At 44.6% G+C, this 12,446-nt stretch overlaps 1 protein-coding gene across 1 annotated transcript; it reads left to right on the forward strand.

The window, feature by feature from the left end:
- Positions 1 to 6: 6 nt before the first annotated feature.
- Positions 7 to 11,078, forward strand: C4bpb (complement component 4 binding protein beta). The gene is made up of 6 exons (XM_028874988.2): positions 7 to 2,165; positions 2,691 to 2,861; positions 4,509 to 4,685; positions 5,347 to 5,440; positions 10,195 to 10,321; positions 10,875 to 11,078. The coding sequence occupies exons 1-6, from the start codon at positions 2,114 to 2,116 to the stop codon at positions 11,028 to 11,030; spliced, it is 777 nt and encodes a 258-aa protein (XP_028730821.1). The 5' UTR covers positions 7 to 2,113; the 3' UTR covers positions 11,031 to 11,078.
- Positions 11,079 to 12,446: the final 1,368 nt, after the last annotated feature.

Genomic DNA, 12,446 nt, shown 5'->3' on the forward strand with positions numbered 1-12,446 from the left:
TTACGGATGCACATAATATTAGTATTTTCCAAAATGTGTTTGAAAGTTTTGAAAGAACTGATTCTGAAGTTGTCAAGTGTTACCTGTTTCCAGCTGTTGGTATGACGATCAAGTCCCTCTAGCATTTCAAAGTCCATGGCATTGTTACAGCCATGCCTTGTTGCCAGTCTAGACATTCATTCATTGATGTACAAATATTTAATGACTGCCTCTTGATTGCCAGGTAACGACTCAATCCAGTTCTGGGAAGCCACAGACAAGTAGGTTAAATGTACCTTCTTAAGTTGGGGGATGGTATTAATAGCCTTGGAGGCTTTTGAAGATGGGCCCTTCCCTCCTGGTGGACTTTTGAGCTCATTTCTTGCTTCTTTGGTAACACTAGAAAGGCAAGCACCATAGGATTTAAATTACTGTAGGAAAAGGCAAAGTCCTTGTTGAGCTCTATTAAGGTAACACTACTTCCTCCTCCTCAAAAATGCAGGGTCTAAGTTTTACCTCTGTTCCTGGGTGGAGAGCTGACATTCTAAGCCTCTCAAAACGTACTAATTTTTTTTTTTTAAGAGTTAACCAGCTGGACCGGTCAATCACCTGGCCAGAATCCCGCCACTCCCCCACCCCGTCACCCAGGGAAATCTGATTTGCTTTATGCTATGTTAAGGAGAGGAAAGAATAATTAATGAAATCGGGCAGCATCCAGGAAGAGGTAGCTGTAAAGCGATAATGAGGTGAAGCTTCTCCTTCAGGCAGAGAGTGCTTCCCTCGGTCAACACTGCAGAGGCCCTCTGTTTTCAGATACACCTTTCCCTTCCTTCTTTTTTCCCAATCAGCCCAAAGTAGAAGCTTGCTTTCCCAGGCACTCTGGGATTTCTCATTCTTTCTCTGAAGTACCCCACTCCTGGTCCCAACGCGGCTGCCTGCCAACCTCCATTGCATACTACATGGCTTTATTTCCTCCTCATCACCACCTCGCTCCTCATGGCAGCTGCCAGGGTTTGCAGCCTTGCCTGCTCTGTTGTTCTTTCCTTCAAACTCTAATAAAGTCATTCACAAGTTTCCTTCTGACTCTGTTTTAAAATTCTTTTATCAACTAGATTAAGCATCCAAAAAGAAATTCTTAGTTTCCTGGTAATACTCGAACTTCCGGTCTTCAGTACTGAGCATGGACCTGAGGTGGCTAATGTGGAAACTGATCTGGTATGGATGAATGGACTGAGGCATTCAAAACAAGACTGCTTTGGCTCACAGAAGGCTTGGCTCAGAGCGAGGCCACTGCTGCCTCCAAGGAAGACCGCTATCAGAGTTATTGATAATGAACTCTAGCTATAAAATGTGGGTGCCTGCTCGGGACAGGTGGTTGTGTTGAGCTATTTCTGATTCAAGGGTGAAGACTATCATTGCTTCTAACACTACTTCACTTTTCCAGAACACTGTAACATTGAAACACTGGCTGGCTACCCATGGAACTCCTACCACCAGATCAAAGCAGCCCCTTCAGTGGCCTCTGGGTAGACTTGGCCTCTCTAGTGTCTTTCCCACTGTGGTGGTCCTGAAGTCTGTCTGATAAACTCAGCTTCTGCCTCGGTGTCATTGGTGCGCTCATTCCCAGCTTACGTTATCTTCCCTGCCTGTCAGTACTATTCCTGGCACAGAAGAGGATTTAGAAAAGGAGGGAGGAGGTGACACCATTGATCAGCACCCCGTCTTCAGCCCCCAGACCTGGAGAGAGCTGTAGGCACTGGACTGTAAACACTGGTAAATATTGACAGAAGTCAAGGTCGTGGAGGACCATTTGGCCCATGCCTGTTGGGGAAGGATAAACCTGCAGTTTAAAGCGACTCGTCAACTGGTTTGCATTTCTAGAAACTGGGAAATTTCCTAAAGTTTTAAATCTGGCAGCTCTTTAATCATTGTTTGCGGTTGCAGAGCCACGGACTACACTGTCTTCTTTCTGCCGTTCTTCCCTGTTACAGGAAGGGCTTTTCTTTTTCACATTTGTTCCAGGAGGAAGATAGAACTACTCTAGAAGGAAGTTGTTCTGATCCTAAGTGGTTAGAAGGGCTTTTGATCGAAATCGCGGTTTAATTTCACTCTGGTTCAAGTAACTGCTCGCCAAATGCTTTGTTGGGTTGTGTGCTGTCTGCTGTGGCTGATTTCTGCCTTAGAGGGTAAGTGTGATTTCCTTACAAGATAGTTCATGTCAGTTTGTGGTCTAAGAGGCATTCTGTATACAGTTTTAATGAAATTTACATTTATAATATTTATTAAAAGTTCTCAATTATGGTATATGCTCTATACTCATTGGGGACCTGGTGTATATTAGTGTTGATCTTGCTTCTTCTGATGGGTGGTCATTGCTGATTTGCTCTTTTTATTCTGGAACCCCAAAAAGTGACAATTTCAAAATCCTGAGACGCCAACTATTGAAAACTCGAGGACTGATACTTGGGAAGGAATTGCTTGTTCAGGAATGGATAACTCGTGGTTGAGTTTGACTACAGTGCCTATGATCTGCTTGGAAACATAACTTCAGAAATTCTTGGAGAATGAGGATTGGGATGTACATGCAATGGGAGAGAGAGGACATGGTGTGAGGATTAGTCCCCCAGAGACTTGGCGGGAGGAATCCAGTGGGGTGCCCACACAGCCAGTGATACGCCAAATGATTCTGTTCTCTGTTTTCTTTCTAACAGAGAGCTGTTCAGAGCTTCCTCCAGTGGACAACAGTGTGTTTGTTGCAAAGGAAGAAGAAGGACAGATTATGGGCGTGTACCTTTGTATCAGAGGCTACCACCTGGTGGGAGAACAGACTTTGGCCCTCAGTCTCTCAGAGGAGTGGGAGGGTCCCGCCCCTGAGTGCCGCTGTGAGTTTGGTTTTTCTGTTCATATCGACATCTCCTATATTCTATTATATCCTGCTTCCTGTGGGCCATGTTAAAATTACAAAAACAAACAAACAACTAAAAACAACTCAATTTCTAAGAAGCTATTCTCCATCTCTCCCAGGTGCTTCAGAGACAGGATCTTGCTACAGTAGCCCATCATGTTGGCCCGGAATTTGATATGTAGCCCCTAGTGACCTGGAACTTACAACCTCTCTGCCAGTGCTGGGATTCCAGGCACATTACCCATGCCTGTCCATCATGTTACTTTTAAATTAAGAGAAACTGTATTCTCAATTTACATATCTGATAAGTGAGATTAAAGCGGCTTGCTCCAGGTGGCAAAGCTCATTATGTTATCTTCTATGATGACAGCATAATTCTTCCAGATCATTTTGTTATTATACTTTTTTTTAAGATTTATTTATTTATTATGTATACAGTGTTCTATTTTCATGTATCCCTGCAGGCCAGAAGAGGGGGCCAGATCTCATTACAGATGGTTGTGAGCCACCATATGGGTGCTGGAAATTGAACTCAGGACCTCTGGAAGAACAACCAGTGTTCTTAACCTCTGAGCCATCTCTCCAGCCCCATTTTGTTGTTATACTTTCTAATAAACTGTGTTAATTTTATGTATACATAACATTTTGAAGTTTTTTTCCATATGAAAAAATTTACATCCCTCTCCATTGACCCCTGATTTTCAACAAGAAAGAAATAATTAAAATTTATATATGAAAAAACAAAGTAAGACATGAGTAAGTGTATATTTGGCTACATGAAAGAAAAGGAAAGCTTGAAACATAGGCTTAAGATATTTGAACAAAGTTCACCGTAGCAGTATAGTGAACGTGCTGCTGGTAATAACTAGTTACGTCTTTCATTATGTGTAGTCCAGTTGTCAATCATATCATTCTTATGCAGGACCATGTTTGTAACACTATTCCATGAAAAATGTCTACCATTCCAGATAGGGAATTAATAACAGACCAAAGTTAAGGATACTGCCCAAGTCCAGCTTGGTGAATCAGTGAGTTTATTGGGGTTATTTACGGAACTATGGGTGAGGGCTTACTTACAGGAGCAGGAATGACTCAAAGATGGCCGGCCGCATTACCAAAAGCCCACCCCAGCATTTATGATGGCTCACAAAAGCTGGGAACCTGCAGCTCTCTGTACAACCTGCAGGCAAGCTAGACAGGTTGAAAAATCTCTTCCAGGCCACTCAGCTGGTCTGAGCAGGTCCCAGCGGTTCTTGTTGTTTGTGTAACCTTAGGGAGGGAAAAACCTTGTGAATCGAGTCAGATTCAGGAAGTTCCTGAGGCTTCTTAGCTGTTTTCTTGCGAAGCGTTTTCCCTTTAGAACTTCCAGAGTCTTAATGAGTCTTCTTTTGAAGGTTGTAGGTCTTAAGAAGCTTTGGAGGAAATATCCACACAATAGACCCATTCCTTTTTGTCCACTGTTATGGTACCTTGGCCTTTTCTCATCCTGCATGGGTATGGTTTGATAATACATACCTATCCTTTTAGGTATATGTGCACCATTAAGTACCGAGTTACTATCTTTCTGAAGCTTGGGGAAGCATGACTTTTAGCCTCTTAGAACACTGACTGTTCTCTTCTCCAGTGGGCCACTGTCCCGAGCCTGTACTGGAAAATGGCAGGATCAATTATTCTGGGCCTGTGAATGCAGGTGACAAAATCGTGTTTAAGTGCGATGATGGTTACATCCTCAAGGGAAGCAATTGGAGCCAGTGCCTAGAGGACCACACCTGGGCACCTTCCTTGCCCATATGCCAAAGTAGTAAGTACTGATTAGTATTGTCACTCTGGGGTAAAATTGCTTTGGGGGGCAATATTAGTGTATAAACCAGAATAAAACCTTCACCTCCTGTCTTGTGGATTTATTTTCCTTCCCCTATGACACACATTTTCCTTGTTCCTTTCTTCCTCTTTCTTCCCCTCCTCTCCCAACTTCTGATCCTCCTGCCTCCACTTCAGGAGTGCCACATTCCTGTTATCCAGAGCTGGAGCTTGAACCCAGGGCTTCATGCATGCAAGGCAGACGCTCTACCAGCTGAGCCACGGCTTCCGCCCTAATTTGCCTTCTTTTGCAAATTAAGTTGGCAGTCCTACAGTGTGTAGCTCTGTTCCTGGAGCTCTGCCGGTCAGAAAGGATTCCCAGCTCCTTGTAACTCAGGGGGTGAGCTGGGCAAAGAGTCTTTTCCATGGATAATGCTGATTTTCATGAGAAAGAGTGGATGGAGAGCATGTTCCCGGCTCTTACTTGTACCAACGTGAAGATGGCGGGCCGTAGAGTACGCACAGTGCACTATCCTGTCGATTGTACCCGGCTCTCACTTGTACCAACATGAAGATGGCGGACTGCAGAGCACACACAGTGCACTATCCTGTTGATTGTACCCGGCTCCCACAAATCTCACTCCAGGCCGTCTTCCCCTTAGGAGACTGTGACCCTCCTGAGATGCCTAGCCATGGCTACTTTGAAGGAGAGTCTTTCACTTCGGGATCTGTTGTTACTTATTACTGTGAAGACAGGTAAGCGTAGAGTAGTAAGTACCCTTCGTGTCCTAGTTGGAGCAGTGACTTTCCTATGATAAAACACCACAGCGAAGACAACGGGCAGAAGGGAGGGCTGATTTGGGTCGGTGGTTCCTGAGGGGTAAGAGTCCACGACTCTCTCGACAGGGAGCGTGGCAGCAGGTGCAGGGTGCCTGGAGCAGCGAGCCGAGGGCTCACATCTTCAACTGCAAGCACTCAGCAGAGAGCATGAACTCAAGTGGCATGAGTCTTTAAATTCTCATAGCACCCCTCTAGTGACACACTTCCTCCAACAAGGGTGTCCCTCCCCGAGCAGTGCCACTAACTAGGAATGAAGTGTTCAAGGGCTGGAGACTGGGGGGGACTTCTTCTTCAGACCACCACACTAGTGAAAGTATTCTATTTGATGGTTAATGGGGGTATCCACACTGTTGGAGTTCTCTTCTGAGGGAGAATGTGCTATCTACACATCTAAGATATTCTCACTTATTCTAACTGCTACAGTTATCAGTGCTGTACCCGACTGTGGGTGGGGCTACAACTATCATATCTAGCCTCCAGTGGGTAAGTGGTCAGTACCTTGACAACAGCTTCTAGGTCAATGGGTTTTGTGGCTATTAAGACTTCGTAAGTAGTACACCCTTACTTTTCCAACAGATACTGCATGGATAGCACCTTATCATGTGTGAACTATCTACATAGCCTGGACGTGGTCACAGCTGGTTTTGCTTCCTTGAACACCATGGAATGAGCTTCTGACTGTCCCATACCTTCCTTGTATTTGAACTGCAGAGTGGCCTTAAGTGGGAGGGGCCAGCCATGGGATGGAAGCCCTCTAGTATCAAATCAGCCCTGCAGATTTCTGTGTTCTCTTACCCATGTAGAAAAGGAGGAAAGCCTGTGCCTTGTCTGTCATATTTGTGGCAATACTTTCATCTTATGGTAATAGACAACACTCAAGTATTTCATAAACAATCCAGGTCTTTGGACCTTGTTTGGATTAATGTCTCCTCAGTGTAATGCAATATTTGAACAGTTGTTGGTTCCAGTCCATTCCGCTAGGTCAGATATTGTTATCCCATGGCATATTGTGAGGCTGTGTAAATAACCCTGGAGAACCATGGTGAAAGTCCACTGATGTCTTTCCCAGATGAAAGGCGAAACATTCTTGCCTTTCAACTACTATATCAGAGCTGAAGAAATCATTGGACAAATCCAGTACCTAGAACATCATGGTGATGGCCCAGTTGTATTTCTGAGACTTTAACAGTGTTAAATATAGCCAAATACAACTTATTTACTATTCCCAGTAACCAGCTGTCTTAAGCTATGTTCTATCAGGCCTTTGGATAGGGGATGACAACAAATTAAAGGGATTACACACAAGCATTGTGATGTTTGCCTTTCCCAATTCATGGATTGTTTCTGTGATCTCTTGGTGCTCCCCCATACCTTTAGAAAGTACTGGTATATGGCCTTGGCGCCGGTGGAGTCACCGGTATGGTCTCTCAAGATTGACTTTATGGCCAAGACATGTTTGTTTGTCATGCACCTTGTCTACTCTCACAATATGTTCAGGGGTTATGGTATAGACCTTTGGGGGCATGTGCCCCAGACTCAAAGTGAGAACTGGGACTGTTTTTCTACCAGAGTTCTCAGTTCCTGCTAAATGGTTCTTAAACTCCTCTGGAGTTCCAGATCTGTGTATTTTTGGCACCTGGAGCTGTCTGCATTGTGACTCTTTCTGTGTTACAGGGACCAATATGTAGCCAACTCTGTATGAGGAGTCTGTTTCAGGGACATGGAGCCTGGGAACAAGTGTCTATTCACTGTTTTCTCCAGAACCAGAGGCTCACTGTACTGTCTGGCTCAGGGGAAGCCTTGTTTCTCATGGCATTTCCAACTGGAGGATGGGCCCGGATTTTCCCTTTTATTCCCCCCCCCTCACCGGGTGCCTGTTCTGGAGTTCTAAAGGTACACACTGTCTTTTCAGGAATAGGAGTTGGAATCTTTTCTTAAGGGAGTGATTTCCAAAGTTTTATTGTCCAAATTTGGCTGCTTGACTGTTTTTTTTTTTAAATGTATTATTGCCTGACAATTTCATATATGTAAATAATATATTATGGTCATTTTCATGTCCCCCCATTGCCTCCTTTCACTCATCTCTCACCCGGTTCCACCAAATTCCTTCTTTCCAACAAGTTTCCCTCACACTCCTGTTGTGTCGGGGGACACCCACCGACTTTAACTGGGGCTGCTTGCATTGGGGAGGCTCCCTGGGCCACCCTGCATTGCTCTCACCATTTCTGTGTTTACTTATTCCGAGTACAACACACCCCTGTAGTTTGTCTTTGTCTCCACCGAGTCTGTCACCATCCGCGCCTTCTGGTATTGTTGGCATAGCACAGCAACCTTATGGATATCAGGGCTCAGACCTGACTGGAGGTACCCAGTGCAAGACGACATCTCTCCTCTCCACTGTACACGGCATTGTAAGCACCAGAAAAAGCCGCAACACACATTGTGTGCTTCATTCTGATATGACTGCAGTTTCTCCGTGGGCGTCTATATTTCACTTGGCACGGGGCTGTCTTTAGAGCTGGACCAAGGATGTCTAGTGACAGTCGCTCACCATGCCGCCAGTACTCCACATTCCCTTGTGGTGGCTGATTGTGACAGCTGCTGTAGTACTGGGGAGAGGCCACCAGCCTTCTTGTCCCACAGTCCCAGTAGCAGGCACACACTCTGTTTTTGCTTGGACTTGGCTCTCAGTTCCACTACCTCTAGAGGAGTGGAGGGGTGTCTTAGGGGGAGGCAGGCAGATGCTGTGAGTCGTTATCGTCAGGCGATCTCCATGTTAGGTCTTCTGTGTCTTGGTAGAGTCTGCTGCAGAATTATACTTGTGAACGCTCTTCTGCCAGCTCAAGCTTCTTTGCTGAAGTGTCTTTGCTGTTGATTTATGCCACTCTGGCGTCTCTTTCTGACTTTAGTTCTCCCTATGATCTTTCCACTCATGAACCCGTGTTATTTCCTTCTTCATCATTTATCTATTTATTTGTTTGTTTGTTTGTTTATTTATTTATTTGTTTTGGTTTTGTGAGACAGGGTTTCTCTGTGTAACAGCCCTGGCTGTCCTGGATCTCACTCTGTAGACCAGGCTGGCCTCAAACTCTTACAGAGATCCACCTGCCTCTGCCTCCAAGTGTTAGGATTAAAGGCGTGAGCCACCACTGCCTGGCAAATTTTATTTATTTTTATTTTATGAACATTAGTGTTATGCCTGCATGTATGTCTGTGTGAGGTGGTTGGGTCCCCTGGAACCGGAGTTACAGTGTTGAGCTGCCATGTGGGTGCTGGGAATTGAACCCGGGTCCTTTGGAAGAGCAGTCAGTGCTCTTGACCTTAGAACCATCTCTCCATCCTGTTATTTCCTTCTCGATGGCTTCTTTGAGCCAGAATGATTGTCTCGCATAGGCAGCAGCGGCCACTCAGTTTTCCCACACTGATTTGTTTGTTGCCTTCAACTTGGCTAGCTATCTTTCTTGGACTTTTGAGGCACACACGTACTCACAGGGTGCTTCCCATAAGTCACAGAATGGGGACACATCAAATCACATAGGTGGCTGAGGCCAGCCTAGGATTTCCCTTGCAGAACCCATGTCCACACCCAGAATTTGCTCATACCCAGAATTCCCTCTTGGAATTCTGCTGACAAGGCCAGTTTTATGAAATCCATCATCAGGAAGGCCTTAGAGGCTTTAGGAGTGACAACTATTTGAAGATACCTAAGGAAGAAATCAGAGGACTCCATGGGAGTTTGGACATCTTTTATTATCAAGCAATCCTTGGTAGCATCAGGCCAGAAAACAGGGATCTGCACCATGTTTACAAGCAGAGCAGCATCTATATGCAGAGGGAACAGAGGGAAACTGGATTCTAGTACTCAACGCTGCAGTTACGAACTTCTCATGGGCCTGGTCTGCTTGTCTACCAGGCCTTATCTTCCTTCTCTGTTTTCCTGTCTTCAAAGGAGAGCAATGGCCAGCAAACCCGCCCCCTCTACCAACAGGCATGCCTACAGTCTGCAGAACATCTGCAAGAATGGGGTTCTCTAACTGCCTCAGATACAAATAATGAAATATTTCTCACGAAATCCAAGAGCAGAAACCTTAGACAAAAAAATCAGAAATGTAATGATTTAGAGTTTGGACCCTTAAAGCATTGTGTTAAGGACTAACCCTCCTTCAGATGGACTGGTCTCCTTCCTTGATGGGGTTCCCGCCCTTCTTTCCCTTGCTTTAATCTGGGTTATGTACCTTCTTCAGCCTTTAAGTTCCACTTGTCAGTTTTGACTCACCTTTTATTTTTTTCTGATCACACACTACTGCCTTCATTTATCCCGTTCACCTGCACCTGCATTTTAGAGCTTAATGCAGATGCCTGTTTAGCTTGTGATTGGTCAAACACTTCTTCCCTCACCTGTCCCCCCAAAACACACTGGCTCTGAAGTTTTTGCTTTCCGCCATGTTAATCTGGGTTGACTCATCCCTTGGGTCTGCCCACCATTTCAGGAGAGCTGTTTTGCTTCATAGCTGTTTTGTTAGAATGAGATAACTTAAGCATACACTAAGGCTCGGGGGCAGGAAGTGAATCGATCACAGATTGAAACACTGAAATACAGCTACACAAAACTAGTCTCCATTGCTCAGCTTAGAAGACACAGAGGCTAAGCGTTGTTCTGACATCTCCAGGTACCGTTTAGTGGGCACACAGAAGCTGCAATGCATTGATGGAGAGTGGAGCAGTTCCTGTCCTACCTGTGAGCCCGTTCAGGAAGCCCCGAGACCTGCTGAACAGACTGCACTTGAGAAAGCAATTGTAAGTAGGGGCTGTTATCCGTTTTGTTCTTAGCTGCAGTCTCAGGCCCGAATATACTCTTGGCATATGCGTAGTGGATATCTGTTCGTTTCTGGATAATGTTTTTGAATGGGTAACCTTGACCTAGTTGCAGAAGGGGCCTTATAAAATGCCAACTCACATTCCTAGATAACATTCACATTCATCACCATCATCACAAACACCTCACAAAACCTTCTTACGGGACGGATTGCCTCATTCAGCGTATAAAAGGAGGTATATAAGTACTCAGTGCCTGAGATCTGGAAGTACTGGCCGCTGTGAGAAGCTGATCCAATTCTAGATTCAAACACATTCTGAACACATTTGTTTTCCTTCGGACTCACTTTGGCCTGTATTTATTCTTGGAGAAATATTAGTGATTATATATTTAAACCAGAAAATGTAAATGACTGATGATGTTGAGAGCTCAGACCCATGGGGAAGTTCCCTGGGCTGGCAGCTTCGTGGTTTCAGAGTAGAGAACTGAATCTCAGCTCCCTGCTTGTAACTTTAAAGGTTTTTCTTCCCTTAGCTTGCCTTTCGGGAGATTAAGGACCTTTGTGGTGCCACAGAGAGCTTTGTGAGAAGACTGAAGGAAAGCGGACTAACCATGGAAGAAGTGAAGTATTCCCTGGAGATGAAGAAAACTAAGCTGAAGGCAGACATTTTACTGAAATATCATAGCTAAGCAAGATGGAAACAGAAATACCCTGTGAATAAACAGCTTCTGAAGGTGCTTGCAGGTCATTCCTTACTAAGCTGAAATGCAAGGTCATGTGGCCATACAAGTGATGTATTGTGTGCGCTTTGGGGGCATGTGTGGGAATTTTACTAAGAATGTAGAAGGGCCAGCTATGGTGGTTATCAGCTTCAGACCAGCGTTGACAACATGCTAATGGAGAATGTAGAGATTCATTCTTTGGCTGTATGGGAAATAAGAAACTGTGCATATGGTCTGAAGGTACCTCACATGAGACATGAATTGTAAGTCAAAATTTTCTAAGATAGGAACTAACCCTTCAATCTGGAAAAAATATACTTACAACAATTACATCTTTAAAGTTACCTACTGAGTCCCATACACCTCTCAAGCACTAAAGATTATTGCCAGTGCTATTGATTATTCTGACAACTTGATAGTTAAGTCCCTATTGCTGAAGACACCACATACTTAGGACTTACTACAAGGAGAAATCTTATCTGGTATTCAGCTGGAAGTTCATCCCTTCTGGGTAGTATTCACAGTGCTGGAAGGTTCTATACATGCTACTAGAGGAGAAAAGTAATCATTAATTACCTTCAGTTATGATCCTGCAAGCTATAATAATGATCCACGTACAAGAGATGCCCATTGATGCAAAAGTGGTACAAATGTTAGGGGATAACCAACCACTTTCTGATTGGCTTCAAGGCCTTCTTCATGAGATGGAACCCATCCCCGACACCGTGTAAGTGGCCAAGACCTTGAGACTGGAGAGGTCCTAGGTCCTAGGTCCTCAGGGAAATGCACCACTATGATTCTGCAAAAGGAACACAGCAGTAAAATGACTCCTAATGACATACTGCTCTATCCAAGTATCAGTGCATCACTCAACACTCATCAGAGAAGCTCCTTCTTGCGGTAGGTGATAATTTAGACAGAGACAGTTGGACAACATGCAGAGTAGAGACTTTGGAATTGCTCAGCTCTGAATGGGATATTTTTATCACACCATGACCCTTAAAACTTGGAGTTATGCAGAAGAGAGGGTGGAAATATTTAAAAGCTAGAAGTAGTAGATGACTTTAAGGATACAGCATTTTCCAGACACAACAGGAAAGATGCACATGTGAACTCGCAGAAACTGTGACAGAATGCCAAGACCTGCACCAACTCAAGCAGGAAAAAAAATCCCATCACGGACGACAGGAAGTGGCCATGGCCCTGCCCCTAGCTAATAAGCTATTCTCAACTAATAGCTGCTGGGAAAGGGAATATCACTTCTCTTCAATGGATAACACTGGTGTATCAGCCACATTCCATGGCAGGCCCCATGTTCAGGAATAGTTAGTCAACACAAATCAAATTCCATGGCTTTAGTAATTTTTTCCTTTCCTTTTTGTT

Source organism: Peromyscus leucopus, chromosome 15 (assembly GCF_004664715.2).
Source record: "Peromyscus leucopus breed LL Stock chromosome 15, UCI_PerLeu_2.1, whole genome shotgun sequence".
NCBI classification, from domain to species: Eukaryota; Metazoa; Chordata; class Mammalia; order Rodentia; family Cricetidae; genus Peromyscus; species Peromyscus leucopus.

Excerpts from the sequence above, each read along its gene's own strand:
- C4bpb (XM_028874988.2), top strand. The coding sequence starts at position 2,114 with ATGCTTTGTTGGGTTGTGTGCTGTCTGCTGTGGCTGATTTCTGCCTTA. Across the intron at positions 2,862-4,508 it reads TCCCGCCCCTGAGTGCCGCT|TGGGCCACTGTCCCGAGCCT; the intron begins GTGAGTTTGGTT and ends TCTCTTCTCCAG. Across the intron at positions 5,441-10,194 it reads ACTTATTACTGTGAAGACAG|GTACCGTTTAGTGGGCACAC; the intron begins GTAAGCGTAGAG and ends TGACATCTCCAG.